The 15875-nt window shown below is 37.9% G+C and overlaps 1 protein-coding gene across 1 annotated transcript; it reads right to left on the minus strand.

Moving 5' to 3' along the window:
• Positions 1-3683: 3683 nt before the first annotated feature.
• Positions 3684-10730, minus strand: rerglb (RERG/RAS-like b). Its single transcript, XM_084109862.1, has 5 exons — positions 10556-10730; positions 9577-9633; positions 7956-8029; positions 7346-7494; positions 3684-6494 (listed from the first exon to the last, which is right to left on the minus strand). The coding sequence occupies exons 1-5, from the start codon at positions 10605-10607 to the stop codon at positions 6215-6217; spliced, it is 612 nt and encodes a 203-aa protein (XP_083965988.1). The 5' UTR covers positions 10608-10730; the 3' UTR covers positions 3684-6214.
• Positions 10731-15875: the final 5145 nt, after the last annotated feature.

Raw genomic sequence — 15875 nt, forward strand, 5'->3', positions numbered from 1 at the left:
TGTCACCGACCAATCGTCATCTGGCACAAGTTCAAATTTCATTGGACAATGTGAAGTGGAGCGGTAATTTTCCGGTCATTTATAAATAAATCGTTTGAAAATTACATGGACAGACAAATTTACATTAATGAAGTGATCTGAATCTGCGTCATTGAACTAGTGGATGTTAACTGACTACAAAGCACTGCACAAAACCAGCATCAAAAGTAGCATTAAAGGGACACTTCACCCATTTGCATTAAGCTTTCTATTGTTAGAAACCCAGTCATATATTATAATAAACGTGGATTTTTCATTAATTTTTCCCTGAGATGGGAGAAATAAGGATTTAAGTGTTTTACTTCCTGCTTATTATGACGTAAAAATCATCATTTTGCGTCATAATAAGCAGGAAGTCACATTTCATTGAAAAGTGTAGAGACTACAAACACTAGCTCCTCATTATTCCAGGGGGCGGGAACCGCTCACGCTACAGGCCTATTACAGATCAGTGGGTGGGACTTTACTCTCTGAAACTGAAAGCAATATCCTCCATCTTGTTTGAAGCTAAGCTAACAGGCGCTGTGGAGACAGATGTAAAGTTATGACAATAGCGGAGGAGAGTGCTCAATATGATATAAAGGAAGAGGATTTCGGAAGTCTGATGCTTGAATCAGGTGTTTGTGGCTACCTTTACAAGCCGCATTATAGCGAAGAGCAGCCGAGGCAGAAGACCTGCCTGCCGCGGACGAGGAGCCCGGACTGGCTCGAGTTAGGGCGGACTGGTGGCGCCGGTGATCTCACTATGCAACTACGAACCGCTACGAACACAGATATAGAGTCTGTCTGCGGCAAAGAATTTCAACGATGACAATTTCTCCTGGACGAAATCTCTGAATCAGACGAGGACACGGACGTTTGTGTTGAGAACTATCCTAGTTTCGCACCGCATATGTTCTGACTGAACATCCAGGTACCATGCAATAATTCACCTTTTCGAAAGAAATACAAACGAGGAGTAATGCACTAATGAGTTCGCCAACTAACTAGACATTTTGTGTGAATGTGAAATGAATTTTAAGCTCTGGTGGTAGCTAGCCTTGTAGACGGAAGAGTGATTTCTCTTATAGGCAGATATGCGCTTTCTGGATTAGTGGGAGTGGCTTGCGGAGCTGTGCAATGTGGTGCATTGTGGGAGTTGTTGTCTTTCATACAAATGCATCCTGAAGTTATTTTTTGTCTTTTCTCGTTCACGAAGGCACCAAATTCAAAAATTATTTTACATTTCGACTACATATATGACCCACTTTAAATAAAAAACAATGTTCAAATGGGTGAAATGCCCCTTTAATGGTAAGTATAGTATTAAATGAAGCCCAGGCCTATTATTGGAAGTGTAGGCTGACAACAACACGCGAAATGGTGACTTTATTATTTTAACATTTTTGATATATATATATACAGTGTATATGTGTATATATATATATATATATATATATATATATATATATATATATATATATATATATATACATATATACACTCACCTAAAGGATTATTAGGACCACCTGTTCAATTTCTCATTAATGCAATGATCTAATCAACCAATCACATGGCAGTTGCTTCAATGCATTTAGGGGTGTGGTCCTGGTCAAGACAATCTCCTGAACTCCAAACTGAATGTCAGAATGGGAAAGAAAGGTGATTAAAGCAATTTTGAGCGTGGCATGGTTGTTGGTGCCAGACGAGCCGGTCTGAGTATTTCACAATCTGCTCAGTTACTGGGATTTTCACGCACAACCATTTCTAGGGTTTACAAAGAATGGTGTGAAAAGGGAAAAACATCCAATATGCGGCAGTCCTGTGGGCGAAAATGCCTTTTTGATGCTAGAGGTCAGAGGAGAATGGGCCGACTGATTCAAGCTGATAGAAGAGCAACTTTGACTGAAATAATCACTCGTTACAACCGAGGTATGCAGCAAAGCATTTGTGAAGCCACAACACGCACAACCTTGAGGCGGATGGGCTACAACAGCAGAAGACCCCACCGGGTACCACTCATCTCCACTACAAATAGGAAAAAGAGGCTACAATTTGCACGAGCTCACCAAAATTGGACAGTTGAAGACTGGAAAAATGTTGCCTGGTCTGATGAGTCTCGATTTCTGTTGAGACATTCAGATGGTAGAGTCAGAATTTGGCGTAAACAGAATGAGAACATGGATCCATCATGCCTTGTTACCACTGTGCAGGCTGGTGGTGGTGGTGTTGTAATGGTGTGGGGGATGTTTTCTTGGCACACTTTAGGCCCCTTAGTGCCAATTGGGCATCGTTTAAATGCCACGGCCTACCTGAGCATTGTTTCTGACCATGTCCATCCCTTTATGACCACCATGTACCCATCCTCTGATGGCTACTTACAGCAGGATAATGCACCATGTCACAAAGCTCGAATCATTTCAAATTGGTTTCTTGAAAATGACAATGAGTTCACTGTACTAAAATGGCCCCCACAGTCACCAGATCTCAACCCAATAGAGCATCTTTGGGATGTGGTGGAACGGGAGCTTCGTGCCCTGGATGTGCATCCCACAAATCTCCATCAACTGCAAGATGCTATCCTATCAATATGGGCCAACATTTCTAAAGAATGCTTTCAGCACCTTGTTGAATCAATGCCACGTAGAATTAAGGCAGTTCTGAAGGCGAAAGGGGGTCAAACACAGTATTAGTATAGTGTTGCTAATAATCCTTTAGGTGAGTGTATATATAATTTATATAGAGAGAGCTTTTTTTTCTCTCTCTCTCTCTCTCATATATATATATATATATATATGACCTTTTTTTACATTTGAGCCCCTGCCCCTGAGGAACTCTCTGCATGTCCCTGGTTCTGCAATAGTGAGAAAACACTCGAACCGATTCCAACTGTTTCGCTAGACCATTCTTAGAAATGAACTGCAGGACATTCTTTAATTAGCTTTTAATGAAATGTGATTTTTCAAAATTGTGTGCGAATATATAAAGTAGCCTACTATTTCTGAATGCAAATTAAACAAAAACTTCCATCAGTCAAAATAAGCTGACTTTAATTAGTCACAAAATGTGTTTCTCTTTTAGTTTTCACTTTTAGTTTAACTGTGTCCATTTTTAACTTGGTTAGGAAGTAATAGGTGTTTGTCTCCATCTAGTGGATTATTAGATCCTGTAAAGGTCATGAAATTTTGTTTCATTTGACAGTGGCACACATGGTGTGTCTCTCTCCCCATCTTCCTTTTTATTATGACATGAACAAGTTTTACAAGGCACTACATACAGTAGGTTACTGCTGGGTCATTCCGGTTATTTTTTCTGAAAGTGTGGCAGTGGCCTACTCTTCTGAAGAAATGCTTTTTAAAGTTACAACATATATATTCATTTTTTAAAAGTTTCATAGCTCTCGAGTTACCGCCACATAATTTCTATTTACATAGTGTGTAAATTTTAGTAGGTCAGTATGGTTAGAAAACAACTGGTAATATTAAACAGAAAAACCTGAGTGCTGTAGAAACAACGGGTAGGCCAATGGTATTTAAACCAAGAGACAGAGTAAGAAAAAAATGCTACATTGCCAATTAACTAACAGCAATCAAAACAAAAGTTCCACTAAAAAAATTAAAAATGAATTTTAATTATCAATTTAGACGTGAAATAAATTCTAACACTTTGGGATAAAAAGATATTTATTGCAAACATATCAGGTTATGACAGTGTACAAGCAAACAAAATATTAATTATAAAAGAATTATAGTAATAGTAAAAAAAAACACTAATTTAAAAAGAAACCATTTTATTAGTAGGTTTCTGAACATATTACTATGTTTAAAAAAAATCAAGGTACACATTCCACTTTTGCCATAGCTTTAGGAAAAGTCTTGTACTGAAGTGGAGTTCTACATTATAAAGCTGCTCTTCAAACAAATTACAAAAATAGACAAACACAGCCTGCTTAAACTAATCACACAAATTATTGAACTTCACATAAAACTACTGGTACCTAAACAATAAACTGAAAAGTATAATCAGAATAGTATTTTGTAACTTTAGCAGCAGTAACCTCAGTTTAATACTTCCTTCATCTGATAAGCAGCCTTGAACAAGAGAGTTCTTGATTGATCGATATTTCTGAGATGTATTTTTTTCTTTTTTTTTCCAGAGAAGTCTTGCATGGCTTCTATTGCTGTGTCTCTTTATAGTCCCTACTTCCCTGTGTTGTGAAGTCAGTATATCGTGAACACAAATTCAGGCACTAGCAAGAGCCTTGAGCCCTAAACATTGGGGCACTGATCGAAAACTGTGTCGCACATAAATGTCACTGGTATTTATCAACAACATCACTGTATTACATTCCAGGACCAATGCACTTCTACTATGATTTGTGCTGTTTATCATCATTGTTACTGTTAAAAGTACAGTGCCATGATGACTTGAGATTCACGAAAACACCGGGGTATGCAGGGTATAAGCTTTTTAGGGTGCATTCTGAGAATTTTTACTGAGCAAACATTTCAGTGCACTGGAACAATTTTGAATGGGACAGCCCTAGAAATTGAAGACTGATTTTGGCCTTTTTTAAGGCAACACGCCTCAGGCCAAATACTTTAGAGGAGTTGTTAGTTTAGAGGTTCCCATATTTCTCCCACTCTAGACTGTTAACTTTTAAACAAAGTGATTGGTACTACTGACAAAAAGAAGTGCAGTTGTTTTTTGTTATTAACCCTATAAGAGGATTGTGTTTTACACAGGTCATTCCCAAGGGACAACAAGCCTTTTCTTGCAATTGTATTGTACAAAGGCTGCAGTCTTGTTTTTTTGTTTGTTTGTTTTTACTCAAAAGGCCTTGAGAATTCTATGGAAGGAATGCAGGAGAGTTTTATTTTCATTCATCTGCCTAGGTTTTATTTAGAAAGGTAATTTACCTGCAATTTTACACCTCATCACAGCATCTATATATGAAATTTACTCTGACTTTGTTGTGCATTCCTTGACACAAACTCAATCTCATGCCATCAAAACATTTTCAAAGAGCGAGGGAAAGAATGTGTGCTATCTTTGAATAGAAAAGCAAAAGCTTTATGAAGTTGCAAACATTTCCCATCCCTCTCAACGATATTGAAAATATTATCAAGAGGTATACATGTCACAGAAAATCTGAATTTTAAAGTCGCTTTGAGTGTTCTGACTCTTCCGAGACTGATAAGAGTAAAATAAAACAATATGGAAACATAGGGCTAAGATTTTTCTTTCTACTAAAGAAAAAAAACAGTTAGTTCTCAACAAAGGGGCCCCAAGATTAGCGATTAAGCAACAACAACAAAAAATCTAGATATTTCTTATTTTAGTTCAGCCCTCAACAACTTTGCACAACCAGGATGCCAATGGTCTTGACAACCCTGGATATTTGACGTTTTCAATTATTAAAATCTTAAAACTCCATGGGCAATTTCTGCCAAGTTCTAAAAAAAATTATTGGGTTGAAATAGGAGTAAAAAATATTTTTTCTGTCATGACAGCTCTCCAAGTGTTTGGCATTGTAATTGGTATATGGCAATGTTGGTATGTTTGGTCTTGGCTGATCTGCTACCCTGCTGCTGTTATTGCTGCTGCAGAGCAAGTATGGGACTTGCTACTGCCAATACAGACATGACACGCTGCTGTGAGTAAGACATGCTGCTGCTGTACAATATGGTGTACATGAATATCCCGTAGCAGATCTATACAGGTGGAGCTGGGGAAGTTGGAGGGTTTCTGAAAGCGTGCTGCACTGCTAAGGCAAATGCTACCCAAGTATTTGAAGGTTGAGCACGCAAGCTTATTGGCTACTGATACAGCAGGAACCAATCAGCCAATCAGTGTCGTATAGATAACAATGTGATTGCAAGCAGGTTGAGTTAAGGACCTTTTAGCCTGTGCCATTTGAGTTTCATGACAGAACTTTGTATTTATTTAGTAAATCATGAACAACTGGAAAAGTCTTGGGGCCTTCAAATATTTTTGTGACAATGGGTCAAAAAGGTTGAGAACCACTGTTCTATATGATGTTCTTGGCTACGTGGGATCTCTCATAGTGGAATTTGAATTACACTACTTATCAGAGCATACTTCTAGAAACATTTTCAAGAAAATTGTGCTTAACAAGGACACGTCTTGCTGATTCAAGGCAATGCTATTTTCTGGGCTCTTTTATGTTCTGCACTCAAACAGACTTTCTCCTCTTGCCAAAGACATTGTTGATGAGCTTGGCCATGGACTTGGAGCCACTGTACCGTCTGCGGTCACCTCTATGCTTAAGCTGTTCCATCACATGCCGGATGAGTTTGGTGAAGAGGTTGGAGATATCCAGGTAGTTCTCAGCTGCAGACACCTCCTGGAAGTGGCATTTGTTCTCCTGGGCCAGGGAGCGGCCCTCCTCCTCACTCACTTGACGGCTGTGGCATAGGTCCTGCTTGTTACCCACCAGGCAGATGGGAACCTCTCTATTGAAATTAAATCAGATGATTTTCTTTCAAGAGAAATTCACTTTATGAAGAAAACATGGCCATATGATGTATTACTGTAAGTAAATTGAATATTGGTTGGGGATACATTTATAATTGCTACAGTCTAATAATGCTACAATACATGTGGCATTAAATGATACTATCCATACTGACCCTAAACATGTTCACACACTGAGTTTCATTTCTTCACAGTGTGTCCTAATTGGAAAAATGGCATTGGCATAGCCTAGACATTTTTCCTCATGTGGCAGCATAGCAAGTGGAACAATTATAAATAAAATATCAAATGGTCACAATGTGTGAGCTCAAACAACGAAGAAATGGGTTGGAAACTTGCTGCAAAGCTAAAACCTCAGTACAAGTACAACCACTTGTTGCCATGTTTTGAAGTGTAAAAACTTTTAAACAAATTTTGAGGAACTAAACCCACCCATGAGTGATCTCATTGCCCATTTCAGAGTTCTAATGGGCTCCAGATGCCTAGTCTCATGCTCACTTCCTATTGTTTCAAAGGACTTTCAAATGAAAAATAGCCAGTGAAACCTAAACCAACCAGACCTTTAAATTTCTCTATAAATGTGATGGACTAAAATGGAAAACTACTGCAGTTATCAAAACCATTGGAAATATCATCAACATGGACAGCTTTTTATGAGTTAAAAAATAATGTGACCCAGTCTGTCCTTTACAGATGTGCACAGATCTAAGCAGGAAGCCTCTACTCGCTATTTGGCAAATGGTCCTCGTTAATTCATTAAAGCTCCATCCTCCTATTCCAGTCAGCATCAGACAAAGGTCAAAAAGTCACTGGAGAGACACTGACTCACCCTTTACAGGTTTCTCGACGACTTTCTTTGATCTGCGCCAGGATGTTTTTGGCATTTAGGAAGGACGTACGGTCGCTGATGGTGTACACCACCACAAAGCCATCAGCCCAATCCACCGGTTCCTCCAGGATACATCTGCTTTCTCCACTCTGCCAGGGGATGTGGGGCACACAGAGGTCCAGTCAAAAAAAAACATGCTCATCTAAAGTCCCCTCTGACAAAATGGAAAAGCGGACTTTGTAATTTCATTTGTTTACAGTTCACTAGTTCTCTACCAGAAGTTTTTGTTTGGCTGTTTATAGCACAAGCATTTAGTTACAGGGTAGAAAGGTGCCCATCTCAGGACTTCGGTTTTGGAAATCAAAGTAAAACAATAACTGCCGAAGTAAAAGTTCCCAGATGCAGCAGCTGTAAGCTGTGAGGCTCAGTTTTCAAAGGCTTCGCACTGTATACTCTGCTTCAGGGAAACATCATAAATCCCAGCAGAACACAACATGCATTTCCCATAAGAAGCAGGTACAGTCTATCTGAGCATGTTGCCCTATGGCAGTGTTTGTATGAATGCTAGCCATGAGCTCAGGGTAGACATTATGAATGTATAAACACAAACCTGCGAGCACGGATCAAAGACTTCCAAGTTCAACTGTCTTCCATCAATGGAGAACCTTTTATGGTATAAGGAGTCTGCAACAAACAATTTTGGATAAAATCCTTGGTATTACAACAAACGTGTGCATTATAAAATCTGAACCCTGAAATAAAGGTGGACTGTTAGATGCTCATATAAAATTCAAGGGAATAAAAGTAGAGACTGAGTGCATGTGATGTGATACACATGTAGTTGGATCAGAGGTGAGTGATTATTGGGAGCTTTGGGAATCCTTGGCATGATTGGATGGATTAGACTTTTGGGAATTGGACAATAGGAAAACACACACCAGCATTGCGTGTGCACAGGGCCTTTTACAATTAATGTAAATAATGGGAAACATTAATTGAAAATGATGTTATTATTTACTTGGCTTCATGTCGCTGAACGTGAATGTTATTCCCGAGTTTGTTATTAAAGTTATTGTCATTCGTCGTGTACTTTCTACAGCCACCATTCCGTGACACACAGGTTTGGAACAACATGAGTAAATAATGACAAAAAATTTTTTAACTAACCCTGTAGAACTTTCTTAGATAAAAAAAAAGAAAAAAGAAAAAGATATCCTGTTCAATTTATAGTGAAAAAAACAGCTGCTGTGGTTGCCAAACCTTCAATGTAAAAAAAAAAATACAGTGACAATATTGCAGGTATTATGGGTTGGCATAATGGTGCCTGTATATTTTACAACTTATAGCTGTATATTTCCTTAAGTTATATAATGTTAATTTTCCAGTCTACTTGAAGTACAAAAATCTGAATTGTACTGATAACCAGTGCCACCATAATAATACAGGTGGTATAATATAAAGCCACATGATGAATCAGTTAATTTTAAGTTGCCTGTCGATAAACATGTTTGTAGACAGAGCACATAGTCATATACACACAAAGACATAAGCAACACCATCAGGGTGTGACTCTTAAAAATTCCATAAACATGAATTAAATGACACCAAATGTAACATAAACACCATAATGTATACAGTACTCATAACAAAAATAAGAATAAACAAAAATATTTCTGTGAATATGAAATATGCTTCTGTGAATCTACTGTTAATCTGCTGTTTTTCAGAATATGGTAATTCATAGTTTTTACTTGCAAAAACCATAAATTTGACTATTTTACAGTAAAAATTACACATAATGGGATGCTAAACTATTTACAGTTTTTCTCCATATATGATAAGGTAACAAAGTCAAGCAGTTAAAAGCTTTTTACTGTAGCTTTTTTTTTTACAGTATAATTCTGTAAAATTATTTTACAATGTAGTCTTAGAGCTTTCTCTCTTTTGAAGAGAACATTTTTAGTATGCAATAAGCTTTCAATCATTTTATTCTTTTTTTGTAAATGTAAAAATTTGATCAACCTCTGTTCTTCTTCCAGCTGTTTATAATGGAAGTCCTCTTGCAAGCTCACAGTTATATTGTTCATGTATTAAATGAACAAAAAGCTTTACGTATGTGAATTATTACATTTAATAATATGCCAGACATAATGCTGAGGCAGATAAACCCCATGAAAACATGAGTAAAGTTCTGGCTGCATTATTAAATATGCATGTGAGACTGTACTTACTGGCATTTGACGCATATTCTCCTATGAACCGCTTGGTCAAAAATCTCACTAAAACCGCTGAGGACAAGAGAGAGGGGAAGATTGATTAGCTAGTCATTGAGATTGATCATCCAGAGCTGTGATGTAAATTACTCATATGACAGCTTGAAATAGGAAGAGAGGGCACAAGGTCAAAGTCCAGCCCCTCATCAAAGACTTGGCCAACTGTACAGTGAACACTGGAGCATATTTGGCACAGGAAAAACCGTTACATTTTCTCCATGAGCACACTACCTGGTCTATATTAAATATTTGAGCCATGAAGCTATGCTGGCTCATTGAGTCATTGAAGTCAGGGCTTGAGTTTCCATGCATAAATACACACTCTGCGGCAGCTTCGTGAAAGCTGCTTTCAATCCTTCAGTCAGATTTTAACACTTATTCCTCACCAAACCTCAAATCTGCAACAGACCTTCCTTGTTGTTCTGTTAATTCTGCCTTCACCCTGGTCATTTGGATCCGAACCCTGATTGAGGTTCCCTCATGACCCCCACTAAACTAGTTTTGGTCTCAGGGGACGTAGCATCATCGTTTCCCAACTACTTAATAGTCATTAATACAGGTATGCAGCCTGAAGGGCTAAATGTTCCTATGCCTCAGAGTGGAACAAAAAATAATCTTTCGCCAATTTCAGCAATTACTTGCATCTTACAACCTTTTATTTTAATTTCCCTCTCAGATGACTTTTAGTTAACGATGATCTCACTATGATCTGTTCCAATATACAAAGTCCTTCCAGTGTTTGCAGAGGGCAGAAATAATTGCGTTGTGAGACACACTCTAACACACCGCTCACACATGGATGATTTCCAACTCAAAATGTGAGGACCATGCAACAGGCACATGGGTAAAAAGAGATGCTGTAAAGTTTTAGTTAATCTGAAAGACACATATGCATATAAAATGTATAGACTATATACAATATAAGATGAGCACTTACCAGATTTACCTGCTCCCTCACTGCCCAGCAGGGCCAGTTTGATGTCATTCATATTTGTAGACGGTGCCCTGTGTTGGCTGTGCCTCTTTGTGTCCAAGTGGTTGGATAGTCCCAGCCACAACTCCTTACTATTTATTCTGCTCAGTAAAGTGGTGCGACGTTCCCTCACTCTCTCTATCTCTCTTGCTCTTTTTCTGTTACACTCGCAGACGTTCCTCTATTCTGTCTCCCCTCCCACTACACAGAGTGCCGAGCTGCCACAAGGTCAGTTCACCATCCCTTTGATATTTAAACGTTGTTCAGCTAAGTGGAGAGTGAATTTAAACCAAAGTGATCTGTGATCTGATTTTGATTAGAAACTGATTTAGATTTAAGCAATATTAAAAAATATTGCTCACAGTCCAGAGAGGCTGGTGGGAATTATTTCGTGACTCTTTCACTGACTCTCTAGCACTGGTAGGTGGCGACAAGTAATTGTCTTTATGAGAGGGTTTTTGAATCTTTGACTTGTTAAATCATTTTGTTCAGAGAAGCAAAGGTAACTGGCACTATTTTCTGTTTACTCTGTTAACGAAAATAGCCACAAACAAAGCCACAGTAGAACTGGTGCTCTTCTCAGAGTAACATAATGTTGTTTCATTTCTGAATAATTTTCTGAATCTGTGTTTTGAGTGAATCCGTTCAAATTTAACTGATTTTATTCAAGGCTAATAAAGACATAAAATAAATAAAATAAATAAATAAAGTATTGTCGCCACTTAATGGCGTATCAATGTAACCTGCAGAAAGAGTCCGTGCAAAATACCCACCACAGAGGAATAAAATAGAATAGAATAGAATAGAATAGAATTTATCTTAAAGATTATAGATCACCAGGCTTTTGAATGCTTGATTATGATTGGCTGACAACCGTTGACAAAGGTGTGCAATTATCTTTCAAGAAACACACAGTTCCAGGCAGGTCTTGACAGCATTACAGTTCCATATCACTTCACCAAAATATATCAGTTATTTCGAAGGTCCTTACAGCATACATTACAACAGCAATTGAACCAAAACCCACAAAGTAACGTCACTGTTTTTGAACCAGTTAAACTTACAGCTTTGGTATTAGTAGAGAAGCTGCTGCCAACCACTGTTGCGAAAGCCATGCAGACTAATGTTTCTCTCTCTTCTCTCTCTCTCTCTCTCTCTCTCTCTCTCTCTCTCTCTCTCTCTCTCTCTCTCTCTCTCTCTACTGCATATCAATGGCTCAAGCCTCTGTAGCTCTAAAATGACGTTTTGGAATTAGCAACGAAGGCTTGGGATGTGAAAATTAAATAGAAAGTAGTAAAAGTAGAACATAATAGAAATTATTTCTCCATACAAGAGGGTTTTATGGACGAAAACCTGACGAATGTCTTGAAATAAAACATCTGAACAATGTTTTGAAGTGTGGTAACCATGGTATAAGTGGAATAATAATGCTCGCCCGAGGAGTAACCTTCCACATTACCACTTCAGTGTGCATTATTTCTCAATAATTCAACGGCCCGTCATCAGTTATTTCTTTCTTAGAATAATACGTTTTTGTTTGATACAATAGTGGAATATTATCAGGAATCATATCATGCCGAGACTCCAGAACATTCCCCTTATACTCTTCTGGTTGCTTGTATGAGCTCTCTCAAGCAAGTCCCCATGTGAAGTATATACAGTAAATAGCCTATACAGTCTTATACTGAAATTGAAGTTTTGGGTCAGGTATTTAAAGTGGTTTGTAAAGCTGTCTTGCACCAAGTACGCTATCTCTCAATTATCTGGGTGAACATGTTAGCCCTTACAACATAGTACTAATGCCAACATATACATCGGCCAAGAATGTCAGCCATATTTTGATTGCAGGGATCAATTCTTTTTAAAGTGGAGAGCAGCAATCAATTTTCCCTCTTTTCTTCTTTTTTCCAGTTCCAAAAATTGAATGACGTTCAGCCATCCAAACTTCAATTTCATGGGCTGCTACACTGGTCAGGGAGTCTTTTTTCCCGCAGACCTTTTTTTCTGTCTCAGTCTTTTCATTCTTCAGCTGAGTTCACCGCAGTGTCCCATTATTATTCTGTTATGTTTCATTTGATTTTTTGTCATCTGAGGACTCACAGACACTTTAGAAATACAAAAGCTCAACATGTGCCTGGCACCACAAATATGTGGCACATGTCAGGTTTAGTCCATTTCAACACTGAGTATTTCACTTTAGACAGAGTGGAATTTCATGAAAATACATCAGCTAACAAATTTTGTGCGGAATCAGTGAAGCTTAAAAACGGAATATCACTCAAGTTAAAAAAGCATGCAAATACCTTATCAACAAGCAATCACTGACAAAAAAAAAACATGTTTATGAAACAGAAGAATGCCTATTATGATTATGAAACAGCAGAACGCTATACATCACTTATATATAAAAGACATGCTTTAAACTGGCCAAGCAGCATGTAGATGTGAATCAAACATAATAAAGACGTGACATTATAAAGCTCCATCAAACCACACAATATTGCTCTAAAAGGACGCATCTGTAATATTGGTTGTATTTAGACAGCAACATGTTATGAAACATGCCATTTATTTACTTGCTCGTACTGTATGGATTAAATTTATCTACATGTTTCAAATGCAGTTGCATGTCTAATCACAATCAAAGTATTTCCAAAGGCACTCACAAAAGAGTGGGCAAAAAAATGCCCATTAAACTACAAGAAATCATGACCTCCTTTAAGAGTCATTATAAATGAGTACTCTATGCGGAAGGGGGGGAAATGAGGCCAGCTGTATCTCATGAGAAGAAGAGGAAAGGGGGATTTAAAAGCTGCCAGTAGAGTTATTGCATCATGTCTGTGTTTAGTACGGCCTTGTGGGGGCTCTGCTCTTATCCCCCATCTTTAAGAAGGCAATCAGGGGTGTAATCCTGCAGGTATTGGGGGAATTCTCCAAGACCCAGACCAGGCACTGATCTGATTTAAGTGTCATCAGGAAGCTGTCAGTTAAGATGAGCCAGGAAGTGTCTGCTGGGGTTAAGAATTACAGTACCTTTTCAGGGAAACTCAATTTGTTAAGGAAAAAAAAAACCCCTGATCTGAATGAAAAAATCGTTCTAAGAAAGATGATCACTCTTAGATGGCTCAAAGCTCACTTAACCCTCATCCTCTCCTCCTGAATCTGTAACAAATATTTACTATATTTGTATAATAAATAAGTATAATAAATAATACAAAATATACTTATAATTTTTTTTGTTCATAAAGCTTATATCATTTCATTTTTTCTATTTAAAAAAAAAAATATTTTGTTCTTTTTTTTATTATTTAATATAGGCCTACCTCTAAATTACTAGATTTTATCAATAATTAATTTTAGCACATTCCTAACATCCTTTCACTTAAATATGCACCAATGCTATGTTTTCTAAATGTCATAATCATTTGTTAACAAACAAGAATTCATTACTTCAATGAACTCATTGTTTCTGCATTAAATTATTACATTGTTTAAATTAAAAAAATGTTTTAGCTAACTGTGACTTTGTTTATGTACATTTCTGAAATGCTTAACTTAGTTACCTCTGATAACACACTCTAAATTGTAATATGGACTTTGCTTTGAATTGATGTGTATTGTGAAAAGCGCTATACAAATAAACGTGAATTGATTTGAAATACAAAATAACTCTCCATTACATGCAAAAGCTTGTTAAAACCGCTCAAAAAGTCTCACATTGGGTGTCTCTGCTGACCTATTGTGTAAAAAAGAAAATAATATAACATGATATTTCATGACTCTTGACCCTAGATGGACTAATAGCTCTATATGGAGCAAATTAACTGTTCCCCTGGGTCCTAAAGTCAGTTTTTTTTCTTCAGTATGCGTTCAGGTATATAATTTAGACATTATAAAAAAAAATTTTGGGGGGGGTAAAGCTTAAGCATTTTTTATAGCTTTGTATTTATATAATGAAGTGTCAGATATTATAATAATTCAAGTTAGTGTGGTGGACAGCAGGGGGATAAAAGTAAAACCTTGAAGAATATTTATTTGAAAATGCTGATTTTAATTCAGAATTTAACTAAATATAATATAATATACAGTGAGGAAAATAAGTATTTGAACACCCTGCTATTTTGCAAGTTCTCCCACTTAGAAATCATGGAGGGGTCTGAAATTGTCATCGTAGGTGCATGTCCACTGTGAGAGACATAATCTAAAAAAAAAAATCCACAAATCACAATATATGATTTTTTAACTATTTATTTGTATGATACAGCTGCAAATAAGTATTTGAACACCTGTCTATCAGCTAGAATTCTGACCCTCAAAGACCTGTTAGTCTGCCTTTAAAATGTCCACCTCCACTCCATTTATTATCCTAAATTAGATGCACCTGTTTGAGGTCGTTAGCTGCATAAAGACACCTGTCCACCCCATACAATCAGTAAGAATCCAACTACTAACATGGCCAAGACCAAAGAGCTGTCCAAAGACACTAGAGACAAAATTGTACACCTCCACAAGGCTGGAAAGGGCTACAGGGAAATTGCCAAGCAGCTTGGTGAAAAAAGGTCCACTGTTGGAGCAATCATTAGAAAATGGAAGAAGCTAAACATGACTGTCAATCTCCCTCGGACTGGGGCTCCATGCAAGATCTCACCTCGTGGGGTCTCAATGATCCTAAGAAAGGTGAGAAATCAGCCCAGAACTACACGGGAGGAGCTGGTCAATGACCTGAAAAGAGCTGGGACCACCGTTTCCAAGGTTACTGTTGGTAATACACTAAGACGTCATGGTTTGAAATCATGCATGGCACGGAAGGTTCCCCTGCTTAAACCAGCACATGTCAAGGCCCGTCTTAAGTTTGCCAATGACCATTTGGATGATCCAGAGGAGTCATGGGAGAAAGTAATGTGGTCAGATGAGACCAAAATAGAACTTTTTGGTCATAATTCCACTAAACGTGTTTGGAGGAAGAAGAATGATGAGTACCATCCCAAGAACACCATCCCTACTGTGAAGCATGGGGGTGGTAGCATCATGCTTTGGGGGTGTTTTTCTGCACATGGGACAGGGCAACTGCACTGTATTAAGGAGAGGATGACCGGGGCCATGTATTGCGAGATTTTGGGGAACAACCTCCTTCCCTCAGTTAGAGCATTGAAGATGGGTCGAGGCTGGGTCTTCCAACATGACAATGACCCGAAGCACACAGCCAGGATAACCAAGGAGTGGCTCTGTAAGAAGCATATCAAGGTTCTGGCGTGGCCTAGCTAGTCTCCAGACCTAAACCCAA

The sequence above is a fragment of the Abramis brama genome (genome assembly GCF_963993115.1).
Source record: "Abramis brama genome assembly, chromosome: 3".
NCBI lineage: Eukaryota > Metazoa > Chordata > Actinopteri > Cypriniformes > Leuciscidae > Abramis > Abramis brama.

What these genes read in the sequence shown, in the direction of transcription:
- rerglb (XM_084109862.1), bottom strand. Translation starts at nt 10,607, where the DNA reads ATGAATGACATCAAACTGGCCCTGCTGGGCAGTGAGGGAGCAGGTAAA. An exon ending in TGAGGGAGCAGGTAAATCTG is followed by an intron (nt 9,634 to 10,555) that starts GTAAGTGCTCAT and finishes TCTTGTCCTCAG; the next exon opens with CGGTTTTAGTGAGATTTTTG. An exon ending in CGTCGAGAAACCTGTAAAGG is followed by an intron (nt 6,495 to 7,345) that starts GTGAGTCAGTGT and finishes TAATTTCAATAG; the next exon opens with AGAGGTTCCCATCTGCCTGG.